This window comes from Anomalospiza imberbis, chromosome 22, assembly GCF_031753505.1.
Source record: "Anomalospiza imberbis isolate Cuckoo-Finch-1a 21T00152 chromosome 22, ASM3175350v1, whole genome shotgun sequence".
Lineage (NCBI taxonomy): Eukaryota > Metazoa > Chordata > Aves > Passeriformes > Viduidae > Anomalospiza > Anomalospiza imberbis.
In genome coordinates, this window is record NC_089702.1 from 4,066,121 (window position 1) to 4,085,929 (window position 19,809).

The 19,809-nt window shown below is 61.9% G+C and overlaps 3 protein-coding genes across 8 annotated transcripts in view; 2 read left to right on the plus strand and 1 right to left on the minus strand.

The window, feature by feature from the left end:
• Positions 1-19,809, plus strand: part of ODAD4 (outer dynein arm docking complex subunit 4) — a 241,591-nt gene that overhangs the window by 167,533 nt on the left and 54,249 nt on the right. The gene's annotated exons all lie outside the window — the stretch shown is intronic.
• On the minus strand, positions 282-15,535 carry LOC137486816 (signal transducer and activator of transcription 5B). 2 transcript variants are annotated; one of them, XM_068212324.1, is made up of 19 exons: positions 15,382-15,535; positions 5,732-5,869; positions 5,470-5,626; positions 5,298-5,387; positions 4,972-5,146; positions 4,767-4,897; positions 4,525-4,676; positions 4,299-4,454; positions 4,036-4,215; positions 3,849-3,936; positions 3,626-3,748; positions 3,384-3,476; positions 3,048-3,254; positions 2,794-2,888; positions 2,597-2,727; positions 1,781-1,936; positions 1,521-1,572; positions 1,214-1,321; positions 282-1,146 (listed from the first exon to the last, which is right to left on the minus strand). In XM_068212324.1, the coding sequence occupies exons 2-19, from the start codon at positions 5,857-5,859 to the stop codon at positions 1,020-1,022; spliced, it is 2,349 nt and encodes a 782-aa protein (XP_068068425.1). In that variant the 5' UTR covers positions 5,860-5,869; positions 15,382-15,535; the 3' UTR covers positions 282-1,019. The 2 variants fall into 2 exon arrangements, with proteins under 2 accessions (XP_068068425.1, XP_068068424.1); XM_068212323.1 differs by having other exon boundaries at positions 1,766-1,936.
• ATP6V0A1 (ATPase H+ transporting V0 subunit a1) overlaps positions 15,390-19,809 on the plus strand; it is a 65,514-nt gene continuing 61,094 nt past the window's right edge. For all 5 annotated transcript variants that reach the window (XM_068212321.1, XM_068212317.1, XM_068212318.1 and 2 more), the window contains exon 1: positions 15,390-15,404. The gene's annotated coding sequence lies outside the window, so the exon portion shown is untranslated. The remainder of the gene's footprint in view (positions 15,405-19,809) is intronic.

Genomic DNA, 19,809 nt, shown 5'->3' on the forward strand with positions numbered 1-19,809 from the left:
TCCTGCTTTGGAACAGGGCAATTGATCCGGTGTACCTTGCTTTTTGCCCGAAAAAACGGCCCCAGCCCCAGCCCAGCCCCTGCACCTTAGAGCAGCTCTCCCGCCCGGACAGAGCTGCCCGGATCCGCCCAGCTTGTGCCAACCGAGGTCCGACGACCCTGCCCTCGGGGATTGGGACCCCGAACACCGGGCCCAGCCCCAGCATTCATCTGGTGCACCCGAGATGAGAAGCTCCCCAGAGGGACCCACCTCTGTCCCAAGACACACGTGGCACCCAGAGCTTTTGTGTTACAAAAATATTCCGTGCTTTATTTACTCTGTGATAGAAAAATAACATGGCCAGGACCCCAGAGTTTCCTGCCCAGGCGAGGGGAGAAGCAGCGGGCAGAGGGCTCCGCTTCCCCAAACGCCCTGCCCACCCGACTGCCCTCGCTGGGTGCCCTCGCACCCTGCCACCCTCATGCTGCACCGGCTCCAGAGGGGACACCGAGGCCGGGAGCCGGAGGGGCTCCTGCATTCCTGGGGGCAGAGGAGAAGATGAGGTGCAGGGACCCTGCCACTGTGGAGCAGAGCACCAGCACGGGCTAGGGGAGCCCTGGCAGAACCCCTCCTCTGCCCTCTGCCCTCACGCACCCCTGGGAACAGAGCTGCGGGGGAGAACAAGAAGGCGACATGTACATTCTTAGTGACGACTGCAAAAGCGAACCTGAGGCCGGGCTGGCGGCCCCCGCCCCAGCAGCCCCACGGAGGGTGAGGGGCTGCAGGGCCAGTGCTGGCAGAAGCGGAAAGCCGAAGCTGGGCCTCTTAAAAGGAACATACAGGAAAACCATGCGACAAATCCGCTGCCGTTTATACAAGGGCATAAACACCAAAGAGCTGGACGCCAGCCTGTGTTTCGGGGCAGCACAGAGCAAATCCTGGGGGCAGGGCCCACCCGCTGTCCCCTGGCACAGAGACACGAACACAGCACAGTCCCCGCAGCGCCCGGGGCCAGGGGCAAGGGAGCAGGCGCCTGCTTGTCATGACTGGGCGTGGGGGATCCACTGACTGTCCACGGGGCGCCGCAGCAGCTCCTCCACGTGCCTTGCCACATCCATCGTGTCTTCCAGGTCAAAATCACCCTCGGGGTCCAGCACAGGGTCGGGGCTGTGGGAGGCAGGCGGTGAGGGGAGGACCAGCTGCAGCAGTACAGGGATAGGGGTGCGATACTCACTTCTGGGTGTACATGTTGTAATGAGGCTGGGAGCAGACAGCAGGCGACGGTGCCTGGTCCATGTAGGTGGCCCCTCCAGGGGCAGAATCTCCTGATGCATTGACAAACCTGTGGGGATGGGTTTTATGAGCACTGGGTGCCCCACGGGTGAAGTCACCAAGATGTCTCACAAGGCTCAGTGCCAATGTGGCCATTGCTGGTGGACCTGAGCTCCTCAGTGCCCTGGGCTGCCACCCAATCCAGCCAATTCAATGCTGGGAACCCATGGCAACCACTGCCCAGGATCTCCCTTTGGGGTCACACTTACTCTGGCACCACTTGCTTGATCTGTGGCTTCACATATCCATCCACAGCTTTAGCTAGAGAGAAGGAGGCAGCACTGAGGGCCCAAACTCCAGCACATGCCACGACCCCGGGCAGTGCTGGGGGCTCAAATGTGGCCAGATGCAGAACCCCTGTGGGGCCCAAGGGTGGGGGTTGCTGAGAACACCAGCTCCATCCAGCTGGATGCACAAAAGAGGGGACACACGTGGGGTGAAGGGACAGCGCTACCTGGCGTGGACTCACAGAGAACCGGCGTGTAGTACTTGGAGAACACCTCGTCCTTGGGCCGGTCGGGGAACACGTAGATGAGGTAACTGAGATCCCCGAGGCGGTCAGCCAAGGAGCGGATGGAGAAGTCCCTGGTGGTGAAAGGCATCAGGTTCCAGAACATCCTCTCAGCTGCAAGACAAGTGTGAGGATCATGGTGACTCCCAGAGTTTGCAGCAGCTCCTGGCTGTGCTCTGCACATGGGCTACGAGGTCACATCAAGCAGCAAACAGCACGTCCCACACTGCATCCCTCCCCCAGCACCAGCTGAGGATAAAGCACAGGTCACCAGAAAATGGGATAAAGTAGGAGGTACAGCAAAGCCACGGCAGGTCTGGCCTCATCCTGACATGTGGGGGGCTGGTTCCCCAACCATGGGGCTCCATGGGGCTCTGTGGTGCTTCTCAGTCATGTGGCCCTCCAAAGGATGCTCTTGTGAACAGCAACAGACTCTTGCATGGGGTCAGGATACAACCCCTGCACTGGGGAGCACCACCGAGTAACTGGATTTCGTACAGTCCACATCATTCCCCAGGGCTGGGTTGGAGGGTTCAGCCTGGTCCCTTCTCCCCACTGCTGCAACAATTCGAGTCTGACACAGCCACAGCTGCAGTGAGCGAGGGCAGCACCGCTCCCCATGGGACAGCCACGGCATTCTGGGGGCTCTGGTGCTCGCCTCTTTCCTGAGGATAACTCCAGCATGCCTGCCGTGGCGGTGCCACTACCAAGGGCATGAGGTGGCCTGGATGGGGCCACTCGGTCCAGGGATGCCAGTGCCTGGCACACACTCACAGGAGTCGAACTTCCAGGCAATGGTGATGCCACCGATCTCCGAGTCGCTGAAGCGCAGGAGGAAGGTCCCGTCGGGCTTGTTGATGAGCAGGTCGTGCGCCTGCTGCTTGTTGACGAAGCCCAGGATGGCCCTAGGCAGAGTAGGGCGTCAGGGCTTGGGGCTCGGGCCAGGCTGCACAGGACAGGGCGGCTCTTACCCGTCGTTCCAGTGCGGCTTCAAATGCTTCTTCAGCACCTCCATGACCCCGTCAAACCACTGCCAGAAGGTGTAATTCCTCCCAGGCAGGTTTTCCTGTTGAAATCCCCAGATAATGAGCACTCCTGTCACCAGCCTCTGAGCCTCTGTGACACAGCACAGACATTGGGTGCAGCAGCAGAGACTCAGGGACCCCCAGGTGGGTACACCCCATCCAGCCCCACAAGCACTCTGGACAGAGCCCAGGCCACTTACCCGGTTGAACTGGGACCAGGACACTGTGGTGCTGCTGTAGTCCTCCAGGTGGGAGCTGGTGCTGTTGAAGAGCTTTTGTGCCAGGAACACCAGGTTCTCCTTGGTCAGCCCGCGGCTGCTCTGCACTTCTGCCTTGAACTTCATGTTGAGTGCCTCGCAGAGCTGTGGCCACTGCACCTTGTCGGGCACAGCGAAGGGCACGCGGCCCTGGGGGCAGAGAGCATGGTCAGCACCAGCTCTGCCTGATCCCTCCAGGCATGTCCCACCGGGAGGCTGAGCCCTATTCCCACACTGGGGAGATGGGGCCTGTCCTGCCCCCACGGCACTGGCACTCACGGGCTCGGCAAAGGCGTTGTCCCAAAGCACAGTGGCCGTGGCGTTGTTGTCCTGGCTCCCATGCACAATCACCACCACAGGCAGGGACAGCGTCTGCCGAGAGGAAGGAGACTGGAATGGGCTGTGGGGCACCAAGGGAGCATCACCCATGGGCACCCATGTGGCCCCAGCCCAGCCCCATTCCTGTGGGCATAGTGCCCATGGCTTGCCTAGGGCCTGCAGAAGGGACAGAGCAGCTTTACCTTCACCTGGAACACCAGCTCATTCCCACCGACACTGAACTGTGACTCGAAGAGGATGGTGAATTTCTCCTCCGTCACTGACTCAGCCCCGCGGCGATCTGAGCGCTTGATCCGCTTCAGGGACTGCAGGGACACCAGGGGTGAGCACGGAGGAATAGATGGGCACAGCGGGGTGAACACAGAGGGACACAAGAGGACAGGACGGGGAGCCAGGGGCACTCACCATGTTGCGGAAGTGGGCGCTGAGTGTCCCAGTGGCCTGGTGATACTCCATCACACAGCAGTTGTTGAGGATCTCCCCGCTGCTCTCACTGCCGCAGGAATGCACACGGAGTCAGGGCACACCAGGACTGGGAGCTGTGCAAAGTGCAGCCCTTCCCCCCGCCCCACACCCTGCCCCCTGGCATTACTTGCGGGTGCTCTCATTCTTCAGCAGGGCCTTGGCTTGCTGCTCGCTGATGATGGTGGCCTTCACTTGAGGGGGGTTCATGTGCACATTCAGCTTCCCCCCCACCAGGAGCCGCACTGTGGCTGCAAACTTGGTCTGTGTCTTCAGCACTTGAGGGGGCTGCTTCTCGATGATGAAGGTGCTGGGTGGGGACAGGGGGATCAGGGAGGCTGGGAAGCGGGCAGGGCCAACCTGGCCCCCCACCCAGCTGGGCCCAATTTGTACCTGGTGACCAGGGCAGAGATGATGTCGGTGATGGTTCCATTCAGCTCTGACAGCATCTCCTCCACTGGGCCTGGGATTGGCAGCTGCTGGCACAGGTGCTCGGCACGGCGGATCTGCTGCCGGTTCTGCCAGATGATCTCTGCCAGCTTCTCACACCTGAGGGGAGTAGGGCTCAGCACCCACTGGGCTCAGCACCCCATCCCATCCCACCCGACCAGGCACTCACCAGGTCTGCAGCACGTCCAAGGTGCCTTCGGGTGGGCCCCCATTCCCCGCCAGCTGCTGCCGACGCTTCCACTGGATCAGCTCATCATCCAGGATGGTTGTTTGCTGCTTGCGCAGCAGCTGCAGCGTCTTCTGGTGCTTCTCAGCCAGGTCCTGCGAGGTGGGACAACATCAGGGGTGCAGGGATAGTGTCACAGGGCATCATGGGGACAGCATCACGGGGAACCAGGAGGCATCACTCACCACGCGGTACTGCTGTAGTGTCTGGGCCTCACGGTGCAGCCAGGCCTCCAGCGATGCCTTCTTCTGCTGCAGCGTCGTCTCCCGCGACATGCGCTCCTGGGGGCCCAGCTGGGAGAGCTGGGAGAACTGGGCTGGGGGACAGGGCATGGTGTTAGGGCTGGTCCTGCCAGCACCCCAGCCCCATGCTCCTCGGGCCCCCACCCACCTTGGAGTCGCATGTTCTCCTGGTACTGGATGATGAAGTATTCTTGCGTCTGCTGCAGCTTTTTGAGCTCATTCTCTGAGTCCTGAGTGATGAGCCGCAGCTCCTCGAAGGTCTGGTTGATCTGCAGGTGCTTCTGGGACATGGCATCCACCAGGGAGCCAGATGGGGAAGGGCTCTGCACGGGGCACAGGGTGTGCTCAGCACAGTGATGGGAAGCTCCCTAGTCCCTGCCTTAGGGCTGCTCCCACCAACATGGAGTCAAGAGCCCCTGAGCATCCCCCCACCCCTGCGGAACCCTGTCCTCACCCCTCCCAGCCCACACTCACATTGTTCGCCTCCCGCACCAGCCGCTGCTCGTGGTAGAGGATGTGCCGGATGCAGCGCACCAGCTCCATGGGGCATCGGTCATACGTGTTCTGTGGGGAGAGCACGGCCTGAGCCAGGCACAGGGCAGGAACCCCCCTGGCCTTGCACCCCTGCCCACAGCCCCCCACTCGCCTGCAGCTGCGTGGCGTAGTGCCCCAGCTTGATCTTCAGCAGGAAGCCGTCCTCACCCACTTGGTGGTCTGCCTTCTTCTGCAGCTCCTGGATCAGCCCCTCCAGAAGCTGTGTCGCCTTCACATTCTCCTGGGGGTTGTCAAGGTCGATGGAGTCCCTGCGTGTGGAGCAGAGCGGTGTCAGGGCAGCCTGGCAGCAGGGAGCACCCACCTGTACCCCAGGGCAGCCGCAGCACCCCTGGGAAGAGGACACCCTGACCTACCACGCCTGGCTCTCGATCCACTGCGACAGGTAGTGCCGCACCTCGATGGGGAAGTGCTGCCCATAGAGCGCCTGCATCTGCCGCAGGGCTTCGCCCTGGAGCTGCTGGGCCTGGATCCACACCGCCATGGTTCAGCACCTGCGGGAGACGCGCCGTCAGGACACCAGCGGGACACAGGCAGGCACTGTGCTGCAGGGGGTCTGGCCCCGGCTGTCCCCACACCCTCTGCAGGAGTGTCTGGAGTCACTGGGGCTGCCAGCACTGTCTCCAGCTGCTGAAAGAAAGGGCACGCAGGGGCAGGGGACACTGGCTCTGTGTCACCCCCTCTTTTCTAGGAACAGCCCTGGGGGTGCCCAGGGCCAGGGACGTGCCTCTGCGTGGCCTCTCCACATGGTTCTCATTTCCCCTCACTGCACCACGGGATCGCAGCCATCACTGGCCACGCGAATGAGGAAACAAGCCAGGGGGAGGAAGGGCTGGCCAGAAATCCAGGGTGACGCAGAGCAGAGGCCCCCCCCGCGTTCATCCCGCCCCTGCCCACACCCTGGCAGCGCCAGCAGGCAGGAGCAGCCCCAGCCCCAAGAGCCCACGTGGCACCGCAGTCCCTGACAAGTCCCCAGTGCCAGGGCCGCTGTGTGCCCCATGTCCTGGTGGAGATGCATGGACCTTCCCAAAGCAGTTTTGGGGTGGCTCTGGCTCCATGCAGGGATTCCACCCACTACACAGCCTTGGCTCCCCCAGGGGTAGGCAGGGATGAGATGGTGGCAACAGCACCTCTACTAAAATCCAGTGTGTCCCCTGGGTCACTTGTGGTTAGAGGGGGCTGGAGAAACAACCTGCAGCTGACTGTGTGAGGGTGATATCACGGCGAGTGACAGAGGAGGGTCTGGGGGGCTCAAGGTCCCCCCTGAGTAAGGAGGCAGCAGTACAGTAAACAGCATTTAGATACACTCACACCCTAACCACCTGGGATTTGGCACCACACAGAGGGGCCCGGCAGGCCAGGTGACCGGGCCAGAACCCGATCACTGCACTGGCTGGTGACAAGCAGAGGGGCTGAGCCAGTGAGGGCTGTGCTTCCCTCTCTCCCTGAAGCATTTTGTTCGGCCTCAGAAATACCCAGTGGCCCACAGGGCTCCAAAAGAACAGTCAGGGGGACATGCTGGGGGACAGTGGCAACAGGTCCGAGTGGAGCAGCCACAGCCGGAGCCCCCAAGCCGTGCAAACCCGCCCCTGAACAGGAAGAGGAACAATAACCCAGAGCTGGCTAAAAATGAATTTTTCCCCTATAAAAAGGGAGGAACATTTCCACATTCACAGAAGTCACCAAGCTGGAAATGTTGCTGGCAAGGAGGGGCCAGGGGAGGCAGAAGAACGTCGGCAAGGAGGAAAGGGAAGGTGGGATGGCCGACAGCAGGACACGCTGCTGTTGGAAATTGCGGACGCTTGATAAGGGGCAGAGCCAAGAACAGCCATGCCAGTGCCACTGCACCACAAAGTGACCGAAGTCCCCAGTACTGTGGGGACATCTGCACGGACACAGAGCAAACAGACACTGCCCTGCCTGTTGATAAAATGGTGATCTCTTCCCATCTCACAGTGACAAAACACTTCCTACTCCACTCTAGCATGTTGTTAAGCAACGAGTCTCTGGCTGCTCTGTGGTGAGCTGGCAGGCACCACATTTGGCCAGTGCCAGCCTGGGAACAGGAGCACCAGTGTCATATCTGCCTCTACAAGGGGCTGTGCAGTGGCTGATGGTGGCAGAGCTCACCTGGTGTGTGCCCCAAAACACCATTTGCACCAGGCTTGAGCACAACCTCCACAGACATTGTCAATGCAGCAGGACATGCAATTTCTCCTGGGGGAAATCTGTCTCATTTTTGTCTCTGTGTCCCACCTGTGGACAAACCAAACCTCCCCATGGGCTGCAGGGTACCCTGACCACCCCAGCACAAGCAACCAGTGCCACCTGCCATGGGCAGACTTTTAGCCCTGAGACTTGGCAAGGCTGGGGCAGCAACTCCATTTCAGCAAAAGCAGCAGCAGCATGGTCCCACTGTGCAGCTGGAGCTGCCGCTGTGAGCTTTTCCAGGCAGCCCTGCCTCCTGCACCTGGCTGCTGCTGGCAGCCACTGCCCTGGCCTGGACCATGCCTAACATCACTTTCCAGCATCACACTCCTCGGTGGCATCACCAGCTGCCCGAGGGATGGGAGCCCAGGGACGGATCCACCCTGATGTCCAGCGACATTCACCCACCCCAGTGCCACCTCCAGCCCGCCAGCTCCAGCAGGGCCACTGCAGCCTCAAGCACTGCCACGGGTCAGCCATGCACGGCAGCCACCGGCCCCATGCGCACTCCAACAACTGCAAGAGGCAGATAATTGTAGTGGTTTAGGCTACTTTGCATTTACTCGCTGGCAGCGAGCTGGAACCCACCCGTCACTGCAGCTCGGTTAACCAGCAGCACTCGACAAGCCACAGCGACGCGCTCACCAGAGACACATTGCCTGTGAAGGGGCACAGGCAGCAGCTTCCCGGGGTAGGACCACTGCTGAGAACAGACCCCAGAGCTGTGGAGAGGGACCCCAACAACACAGGGACTGAGCAGAGAGAGGGCGATGCCAGCAGACATCATTTCTGCCTCTTAAGGTCTCACTGCCCACTGCTGATGGGGAAGCACTGCCAAACCCAATGCAAAACAGGAGAAACCCACTCAAAAAGGGCACTCAGCCAGAGGCAGCAGCGAGGAGAGGGGAAGATGGGGAAAGTGGCAGCTCTGCTGGGCTTGGGGCAACCAGGGGACTGACGTGATCACACTGGGGAAGGGTCGCAGGCACAGTGGCAGTAGGCACCAGCAAGTCCCAAACTGCAGGAGAGCCAGAGCACATCCGTGGGCAGACAAAAGGAGGGAAATGCCTCACAGCATGAGGATGGCAGTAGCAGCTTCCCACGTGCCATCCAGACACAGGCAGCAGCTACCCCGGCGCCGGAGCACGCCCTGCACGGGATGCTCACTGCAATGTGCCGCGGGACGCTCCCTGCACAGAGCCAGCCCTCGTGAGCAGGACACCCCTGCCCTGGTGCTGGCACAGCCCCCGACAGCAGCCTCTTGCCCAGACCCATGCCGTGAAGGGCCAAGGGCTAGGCAAAGGCCTGGGGGGCACCGCCGGGCTCTGGCTGTAACCCCCCGCCCCACTCCCTCGACCCACGCAGTCCCTCCGCCGCGGCGGCTCCCGCACTGCCCTTCGCCCGCTGCTCCGCCAGCCCGGGGGTCTCCGGAGCGGTGTCTTCCCGGGGCAGGGGCGCGGCGCTGGGCTCCGGCGGCCGCTGCGCCTCCCGCCGCAGTAAACACGGACACGTGGTTTCTCGGCACCTCCGGGAACCCGCGATCGCTTCCAGGTCAGAGCCGGCCCCGCTTGTGGCCGCAGGGCCGGACCCTGCACCCGGCGGTGGTGCCGCCGAGGGGCTCCGGTGCTGCCCCAGCCAGCGCTGCCGCTGCCCCCGGCAGGCCCGGCGGGAAGCTGTCCTGCAGCCCTCCAAGGTGGGCGGCCCCAAGCAAGATCCCTCCAGGGCAAGATCCGGCCCCCAGACGGGCCCCGGGCACGGTGGAGGCGGCAGCCGGGAGCGGCCGCTCGGCACAGCGAAGGGCTCCGGTTACCCCAGCACACACCGCCAGCCGCCCCTCCGCCCTCAGCGGCCCCCTGTCCGCACCGGCTCACCCCAGGGCCCCGCTGGAGCCGGGTGTGGAGTGCCCGGTCCCGCAGCCGCACTCACCGCGCTCAGGCCCCGCTCCGTCCCCGCGCCGCTCTGGCGTCCGGCCCCGGGACAGCCCGGCTACGGCTCGGGGCGGGCACAGCCGGGCTCCCGGGCGGCCGTTTCGCTGGCTGCGCACTACAGGAAGGAGCAGAGAGCAGCTATTTCCTTCCAAAATGTCAGGTGCCTGCGCGGGACAGCCTGCCCTCCACTGCTGCAGCCACCTCTGCCACGCTGCCCGCGGGGCGCCCGCCGGGCAGCGGGGCCGGCACGCTCTGCCCCTCACACCGCCCCGGGGCCAGAGCAGGCACAGCCTCTGTCCTCAGCAGGGCAGTGGCACTGAGCCCCCGTGGCTGGCTGAGGGCCAGGGATGAGACCCCAGGGAGCCATGAAGGATGGGGGTAGACGGGACCCGCTCACCTGCACCCCCCAGCTTCGCTCACAGCCCCCAGCGCACGGCCCTGGAGCGGAGCCTGCAGCGGGAGCACCCGGGTGATGGTGAGCAGCGCCCTGCCCTGCTCAGAGCTGTGGCACCGACACACTGTGGAGATGGCACAGAGGGCCAAGGGCTGCTCGCATGTTGTACACCGGCCTGTGGTTTCCAGCTCTGGCTGGGAGGTGGCAGTGCCCACCGGCTCGGGAACGAGCTCCTTCTAGAAGCTCCGTGCTTTGATGGGGTTTGTTTGTCTCCCACAGAAAGTGGCAGCAACTGATGGCTTCGCCCTGGTGGCATCGGGGAGGAGGCAGCTGAACTACTCAGCCCACACTGGAAACACCTGGGGGCAGGTACCATGATACTCATGAAAGACGCATGCCTGGCTCTGGTAATCCAAGATGCCCTCCAAGAGCAGAGGCGACAGGTCCCACAGCAGCAGAGTAGCTAGGCAGAGGTGGAACTAGTAGCACCAGGACTGTCCAGGTATCCCAGCAACTCTGGGAGCCAAAAGCAGAGAATTCACACTGTTACAGGAACAAGGAAACCACATGCATGACCTGATGCTACCCAGAGGGGACACCAGCCCCACACAGGCAGAGATGCCCCAGCTGGGGACTGGTTCCAGGGGCATCAGTGCTGCGGGCTGCCGACAGCTCATCTCACCCCACTGGCCAGGCTCTCTGCCTGCCAGCACTTGCCACCCTTGGGAAAGGTTTTCCTCCTCACTTCAGATTTCTTCCAATCAGAGAGGCCCAGAAACCTGCGTCAAACCAAAACCACCAAAATACCCAGCAAAATCCCTTGAATCCAACGGCTGGAACCTCGAGAAAACCTCAGTGCACCAAGAGCCGCCCTGAGGCAGGCACAGCCAGATACAGGCACTGCCCGGGCACCAGTGGGATTCCTTCAGACACTGAGCATGTGGCAGGACCAGCACTGGTGGACAAGACACATGGTACAGCCACATCAGCAGAGCCCAGGGCCCGACCAGCCCCATGGGCACGAGTCCAGTGTGGCTCCTGCAGGACATCCACCCTGGGGAGCCCAGTCCCTGCAAGCACTGGTGCTGCCCCCATCATAAACCCCCAGACAGGATTAGAGAGGCTGGGCAGAGTTTTAATTACTCCTGACTCCCTGGGGCCAAGCAGCTGAATTAACTAGCTTTGGGGCTGGCACAGCAGGGCATTGCCAACTCACAGTTCTGGAGCTTCCCCTGGCTCGGTGGGGGAATCCCAGGGCAGGCACAAAGCCACTTGCAGCATCCCAGACTCTGGCCTTGCCCGGGCAGGGATGTGCAGCTGCCCCGTGCCAGGACACTCAAGGAAGGGATTTTCCCTCCACACTAATAAGGACCAACCCCAAGTCCCTGTAATGCCACGGTGAGGGCACAGCCCTGGGGTCCCTCAGGTTCTGTAGCAGCCTCCTGCACCGAGGCCAATCCATCACAGCCGCTGGCTCGGTGCTAATCCCTGCTCAGACCTGCGCCAGCCCAGGAGGGACAGGCCGGGCAAAGGACCTGAGGATTAAGCTCATTTCAGCATCGAATTAGTCCCGATTGGGGTCTGGAGACACAATTTCATTTTCTCTGCCATGCTCCAGTGAGTGCACACAATGGCACTAATCTACTCACAGCCAGACTGGATTTGCTGGACAGGACCCAGGTGGGCTGGGGAAGATGTGGGCAGCACAGGCACTGCTCTGGCTGCATCCACCCCCTCGGATCAATGCCATGCTCCAGCTCTCCTTGGGGCTGGGGACGTGGTGCAGAGCCAGCCCAACTGGCACGGCACAGGCTTTTGGATGTGTGGTGAGCAGGGAGAGCCAGAGGGACACCAGAGCAGCTCCTGCATCTCCCCACTGCACTCCCAGAGTTCATCCTCAGCAGCTGCAGCAGCTCTGCACAGAGATGCTCTTGCACCAAGCCAGGGGAGCAGGATGGAGAGGAGAAAAGCCTTGCCTTTGGAAGAGGGGATGCACAGACATCCAGGGATGCTGGCAGGAGGGGGGACTAGTCAGACAGAGAATAAAACAACCAAAACACCAGTGGTTTTTGCAACAAAATTCTCAGTCAAATCGAGAGAGGGGGCGAAGCACACCGTGCATCCATTCACATACAAATATGTCCAGGCGGCTTCTGGCTTTCCAGCCCCTGAAGCAGCAGCAGAGCCCCTACCCCTGAGCTGCACCATAAGCCTCACCACAACATCTCCATAAGCAGGGCCAGAGAAGCTGCACCCCTGGGCCCACAGCTCAACAGCACCAGGGTCGGGTATTCACACCAGAGAGGACAAAGATCATTTTACAGCAGTTCCAGCTGGTGCAGGGACTCAGAACTGCCAGCAAGAGCAGCCTCTTCCTCTGCTAAAGGCTTTGCAGGGCCACTGAGTGATAGGGATGAGAGGCCAGACAGAATGGGCACCCAGCATGTGGTGGGCAGGGCTGGGTTGCTGCTCTGGCTCTTTTGAAGCAGTGGCTCTCCAGCACCAGCCTTTTCCCCAGTTCCCTCCCCAGCAGAGCTGTGCTATAAACCAGCTCATAACACAAAGTTACACTGAAAGTGGAGATTGCAAAACTCACCAGTGACTGTTTGAACCGGGAATTAGTTGTGACTGTGCTGTGGTTCAGCTATGCTCCTGTGGCTGTCCCAGCTTGGCAGCACATCATTCCTGATACAGTGGGAAGCAGGACCCAGCACTCGGGGAAGCAGTGGGCATGAAGCGTCTGCGAGCAGCCCGTGCTCCTGGCCCCTCTGGTGCAGCCAGATGGGTGGATTCTGCTTTATCAGCAAGTCAGCTCAGCCCTATCGGCCAGGAAGCCGTGTTCACAGTGTGCCTCCCCCTCGACGTTTCCCAACGCGGCGGGAGCAGCGGCGTGCAGCAGCCTACCTTTTATCAGCCAGCAGATGTTGCTAGAACTGTTGCTGCATGTGAAATTCAGGCATGCCCAGCACCACTTGGATCCCTGCACTAGCCATGTGGTGCCAGGGTAAACACCCCCGCCCCCTTCCTCCCGGGATCAAAACACTTGGGGGTTGCAAAATAGACACCCCATGAAAGGAAAGGCATGCCACAGAAACATTACAGCTGTCGAGGCTACTTCTCCCGGAGCGTGCCGGAGCCCCGGAGCCAGCACAGCCTCCCAGGCTGGAGCTGCCTGCATGGCCGAGTGCTGACCTGTCCTGGCAAGGTGGGGACTCTTACCCTAACCCTAACCCTAGCCATGCCCTGGCTTCCCTGCAGTGGCTGCTTCAAGGGCAGCACTCACAGTGTGTGGGACATTGGGAGTGACCGCAGCCGGGCAGGCAGAGGGATGCTGCCACCAGCGCAGGTACCCAGGGGATGCTGAGGGCAGGGAGGTCCCATTCACCCCACCTGCCATCCCACTGAGCCTGGGCTCCCACCGGCTCCCCAGGGCTGCTGTGAAGTCTGTTGGGTGCAGTCCAGCTTACAGTCATTCCTTGCAAACTAGAAAGTAATTTCCCAGCTGATGGGGCTGCTTCACTGTACTCGGCCCAAAGCAGTCGCCACTCACCGCCCACGATGTCGCAGAGTGCAGGGAGCAGGGATTTTTTGCAAGCAGGGTATCTGAGTTTTGCTATCACTCGAGAGAGAGCTGGGAAACCCCATGGCAAAGCCTTCACAGTCACTTTGGAGTCAGCACTTCCCCTGCTGCGAGAGGGGAAGGTCCCTCCAGAGGCTCTGTGTGCCCTGTGCTAAGCATCCCCAACTGCAGCTCCCTGTATGGTGAGAGCATCCCTAATCCCGCCCCAGAGCACTGGCCTTGGCACAAGGCAGATGCAGCAGACCCGGTGAGGTGGCTCTAGTGACAACTGTAGGGACCCAACAACCCCAAAGCAGGGCATTGTCCAAGTGTCACAAAACACAGAGTGGGTAACAGTCACCCGTCATGCCCTGCTCCCAGCCCAGCTCTCCCATGTCCCTGCACACAGGCTGTTGGCACCTCTCAGCCCACACCAGAGCTCCTCCTCCTCCTCATGCTGTACCCACAGCACAGCAGGGCGCAGTACAGCCCTCTCCAGCCCCAAGGATGAATAGCTCCCCAGAACAGTTATAAAATCCAGGGAGACAGTCTCCATCTTCACATCCAGCACCTTGGAACCACACCAGGTCAGGTTGCAATCCTGATGGCTTCAGGAGCTCAAAGACCTGGGCCAGAGTCAAGACCTGGAGGGGAGATCTCGCACTGTGGAGGGCCGGATCCTGGTGTCCATGGCAGTGGACAGGCTCTGCAGAGCACCTCATTATGCCTGCACTAAGTGCCCCCTCGCATGCCACTGCTGGAGCTCACACTGCTCTGGGCACAGGCACGAGCACTGCAGGGACCCGTGCTGGCCGCAGGCAGCCAGCTCAGTGAGCCAGCCCACAACCAGGAATGTTCTGCTCCAACCAAGGGCCCCGCACCACAGGGACATCGTGTGCCATGCCCCTGCTGTGGGCAAACCACTCGGAGCCACCCTGAGCCCAGCCCCGTCTCCCCTCCGCGACGCGCCCCAGGCACTGTCACCAAACTGCTGCTGGTCACCGGCCCGGTGCCACGGGGTGCCCGGCACGGCGCACGGAGAATTGAACGAGCCAACAGCCCCGGCCCATCGGCGGCGTCAGCGCGGCTCAGGGCGCGCTCAGCACTGCCGGTACGAGCTGAGCACTGGAGCCCCGGAGCCGCTCGGCAGGAGCTGCCCGGGGCCGGCCTGGCACGAGCCCGGGGCTGGCCGGGCACGGAGCCCTGACAGCTCCGTAACCCGCTGGACAGGTGGCCGCGGCTCCCGCGGGCTCCCAGTCACCGGCCGCGCCCGAGCTGGGTGAAAGGCCACTGGGCGCTGCGGTCCCCGTGGTGTCGCCGCTCCCGCCGGGGAACGATCCCACCCGCCCCGCGGCGCGGAGCCGCGTGTGCCACCGACAGCAACCGGGCTCGCACTCCCGCCATCGCGGTTCGGTGTGCTGCCTGCGGCGGGACGCCCCCGGCACTGCACGGGACGCCTCGCGCTGTCCCGGATCCTCCCCTCGGCCCGGGACCGGGACTCGGAGCCGCCCTCCGCGGCCGCCGCTCCGGCGGGGCCCGCGTGCGAAAACCGGCCCCGCTCCGCCGGGCGAGGAGCGCCCCCGCCCCGGGATGCGCCGCGGCACCAGGACGGGCCCGGGACGTACCCGCTGCCCCCTCGGAGCGGCCCCACTGTCGCCTCCGCCCGCTCAGGGGCCCGCGGGCCCAGCCGGGCCCCCGCCGAGCCCCGCGCCCGGTCCAGCTGCGCCTGCCCGGGGTTACGAAACACCCACAGCGCGGACCGGACCGGACCGGAACGCCCCGAGCCCCGGCCTCGGCCCCGCCGCACCCCGCCCGGCATTGCTGCGGAAGGCGGACGGGGTCCAGGCCCGCTCGGTCCGGTCCGGTCCGGTCCGGTCCCGGCGGCGATGATGGCTCCGCGCCCCCGCCCGCGCCCACCTGCGGCCGCGGCGGCGGCTGCGGCTCCGCTGCTCCCGCGGCTCCCGGCGGCTCCCGGCGCTCGGCTCCGCCGCCGCTCTGCCTCCGCCGCGCCCCGGCCCGGCCCGCGCGGCCCGCCCCCCCTACGGCTCCGCCCCCGCCTGCCCCCGCCGACACCGGGAACGGCACCGGGTAACGGAGCGGTACCAGCCACTGGGCAACAGCACCAGGTAATGGCACTGAGTAACGGCACTGGGCATCGGGCGCCAGGCACCGGGTAACAGTGCCGGTACCGGGCTCGGGATAATGGCATCAGGCAGTGGCACTGGGTGACGGTACCGGGCACCAGCACAGGTTAATGCCACCAGTACCAGCAAGAGGTAATGGCACAGGGTGTCATAAGTGAGTAGTGGCACAGGCACTAGAATTCAAAACAGCTTGAGGCTTCAACACCAGCAGCTGTGGTAGGACACAAACCAGCACCAGAATTTGGCGGTAAGTATCAGGGAAGCCCAAAGCAGCACCAAGCCTTGGTTCTGGGAGCAGGAATGACCAAATCGGTACCAGGTGGCCACAGACGTGGCTGCAGGGCTGCCTTGTGCTGACGCTGGGCCCTCTGTGTGAAGCAGCCCTGGCTGCAGGGTGCTCATTCCCACCACAGGCCTGGGCTGACACTGCAGCCAAGATCCCCAGTGCTGCCACAGCTTCAGGCACCTGCTGGGACAAGATGCTGCATCCCCTTCTTCCAAGCTGCCACGTCCCCTGCAAGCTGTGAGGAGACCCAAGGCACTGCCAGCTCCTCTGTAGTTGCTCAAACAGGGAAAGTTGACAGCAGCCGTAAGAAAACCATCCTGAGGAGCTCCTGCACAGCTGGCACCCACAGCAGACTCCTCCCGGCAGCACTGTCACCCCAGGGCAGTGGGGTGCCCCAGGTGATGGGCACCCCGGGGTGCGGCTGCCGTGCGGTGATGGGCAGATGTGGTGGCAGGAAGCAATACTGGGTGTGCTCGTTCTGCCCCAGCGCTTGCACCCACCGCATGGGATCTCCTGGGCTTTCACTTTCGCTACCAGCTCATCTTCTGTGGCCTGAAAAAACTCCGGAGGGAAATTCAGCGAACAGGTCCCTCTCCTGCTCTGGGCTGGTAGAAGCACAGGTGACCCTTCCCCGGTGGGAATCCAGGAAGGAGGGGCTCGTCTTTCCTTGTGCCAGTGCTGGAGCAGGATCGCTCTCAGACAGCTGGTGCACCAGCAATTGCAAATCACTTGGCCACTGTGTCAGAGCACAGCCCCAAGTTCCCACCTCTCTACTGCTTTTATCTATTGCTCTTGAACTAAAGTCCTCTGGCTCCAGCTTGGGCTCCTCACTGCCTCGTCCAGCTCCATGCTTCCAAGAGATAAATACCTGTGGGCTGGGCAGGCACCAGCCCAGCACCTGCTCCATGCAAACACCAGCCACAAAACGGTGCTTTCCAACTTGCCAGCCCCACTCCGTGCCTGGAGCAGCCTTGGTGAACGACTGAATGGGTGACTCCAGCCCGAACAGCCCCCAGCTCCCACTAAAGGTTGTGCTGCCTGCGCTCACCCTCTTGGGAGAATCTCACGCACAAAGGCTGACACATCCCTGCTGAGCCGCTGCCAGCAGAGCCCTGGCTGCCGTTCCCAGTGCTCCTGGGGCACTCCAGACCTCGCAGAGAGGTGAGCTGGGACCCTGGCAAGCAGGGACAGGCACCCAAAGTGAAGCCAGCAGCTCCCACACTGTCTGTTTTCAATGAGACAGAAGAAAAGGAACGGAGAGTGCAGCACAGGGCCCTGGTGCCTGCCCACCCTGCTTGGCTGGGACGCTCTTGCTCTGGTGAGTTGCATCACGCGGACACGCGGCTTTCACAATCCCTGGCCCACATAACCCATTGGCGCAGTCAGCCAGGCGGGCACTGGCTGCTCAGGCCAGAGAATCAAGGTCACACACAATGTCTGTGGCTGCTGGGGCTCTGTCTGGGCACCACGGATCCAGGGGTATCTGGAGGATCCCAGGGACACAGTGCTCCCTGTGCCAGAGACCTGCACAGCTACATGTGCTTGGGAGAGCTGGAAGATGTACACAAAACACCCTCTGTTTCCTCTCACTTCCCTCCTTTCTCCCTCCCCTTCTGCTACAAAGGGGGGGAAAAAGGAAAAATAAATTAGTGTTGGGAGAGAAAGTGGAGAGTGCTCCATGCTGAGAGGGCAAATGGAATCCAATAAAATCCAATCCAATCCAATCACAATTTGTTTTCACCAGGTCTCAAGGAAAACTCCAAGCTGGCTGGTGGGGATGTTACCAGGAGAAATTCTTCCTTTCCAGGGGAAAAGAACAGAGGAACAGTGACTGAAGCAGTGACCAGTGGAGAGGCTGCCCCTTGGATCTGCCCTGGACTGCCCCAACTCCATCCCAGCGATGCCCCAAAGCGATCTTAGCCCTGCAATGGCTCTCTTTGGGCCTCAGAAAGTCTCGGGAAGCCTCTGGGAAGGTGAGCATTATTCAGGCTGAGCCGCAGCCGGACGCATGGCCACCTCGCATGAGCTCAGCAGGATGCCGAATGACGCTGCGCATTCCGGGGACAGAGGGAGTCTGGAGCTTCGTAATGGATTTCCGAGAAAATTGCCTCTGTGTTTGGAGCAGGAGTGCAACGAGTGCAGGCGGAACAGCCTTCCTCTCTAAGTGGCATCTCAAGGGTCTTAATTATTTCTCAGGAGTGGAAACATTTATTTAGGCGGCTTTGGAGAGGTCCTGACGCTTTTGGCTACTGCCCTCCGGGCACATCCTGTATGCGAGGCTCCTCTGCAATCCTCCCTTCTGCTCCCAGGATGTGCAGAGTGCTGGGCTTGGGCAAAGCACAAACACCCACCCACGTCACCTGCGGGCAGGACACAGCCTCGGCTCCATCCCCTCCTGCTTCCTGGGAAGCAGCAGGACATCTCATGGGGGAGCCCAGCCCCATCCCATCCCTGCTTTGCATCCCTCGCACTCGCAGGTCTCAAAACAAAACCCCGTTGTGACAATCCAGCCCCGCTAATGTGAAACAGATGAATCCCCACATTAGTCACAGATTCACATTTTCCCACAAAGGTCCCACTGGAGAACCAGTGGGGATGGGCCCTGCAGGGTTCCAGCCCTGCTGCTGGTGCAGGAGGCAGCCTGGGAAGAGTGACGCCAGCAGCCGAGGGGACAGGGCAGCAGCACAGACCCTGCCAGAACCCGGCCACCCATGGGCAGCACACGACTTGGAGCCATGGGCAGGGCGAAGGGAGGGCACCAGAGATGCTTGTCACTGGCACAGGCTCAGCCTGATGGTGCCTAGTGCCAGCGGGAGGGGATGATCTGGTCCAGCAAAAGCCAGAAATGACATTTTGTCCAAGGGGGAATTTCCACAGGAAACCTCTGCTTCCAGCCACTCAGATATGGCTGGGAACAACCCAGCAAACACTTGGCCTCAGCAGCCAAGCAGTGCCATTGCTTGGGCAAAGACTCATTGTTTCCTCCATAGCTCCTCCCGCTAGGAAAGAACATCCAGTTCCTGCTACTGAAACAGCCAGGACAGGACAGCGAGAGCCCGACTGGGTCTGCAGAGGGCACCAGAACCCCCCACCAGCTCAGTGAGTATCTCTGCACCTGAGGGGGCACGGGGGGGCCTGCAGCACCCACATCCCAGCTGGGACCAAGGGCACAATCACCTCATGCCCACCCCAGTGCCGGGGCTGGCTGGGGGCATCAGGAGTGCATGCAGAGCACTTGGCCCTTGGCACTTAGCCCCCACCCCACGCTGGTGCATCCCAACATCCCTGCACATCCCCACGCATCCCTGTCCTCTCCCTGCATCCCTGCTCTCCCTTGCAGAGCTCAGTTGCCACAGTAACCGCTCAGTCCCAGCCGCTCCTGCCACCAATGTGCTGCCACAGGTCAGCCCAGTCCAGTGGCTGCACCAGAGCCAGGGCCCATCACCCCATGTCGGGGTGAGCAGAGCCCTTGGTGCTGGTGCCACCACAGCCAGATGCTGCATTCTGAGCCAGGATGGGACATCTGTAGGGAAACAGGCAGGTTGTGTCCTCCTGGAATGGCTGGGAGGTGGCGATTTTGGAGATCACACTGTGCTGGAGCTCTGGGTCTGACCTCTGCCACATGTGGCAGTGGAAGGCACCGCTGCTTGGTTCTTCTCTGCTGTGTATTTATCTGAGTGTGATGCAATATTTATTTGACTGCTGTGTTCTGAGCACTGGAAGCAGGGACTGGGATGGCTCTTGCCTTGGGCAGCAGTGGCACGTGCTCTGCAGCTCAGCATGTGTTGCTGTGGGAAGATCCTTCCCAGCACCTGGGAGGGCAGAGGCGACCCTCAGGCTGGTCCTTGGGCAGGTGGCAACTGAGTCCCGGGGGTCTCTGCCTCCCACCCCTCACTGCAGCCCTGCTCATTCAGT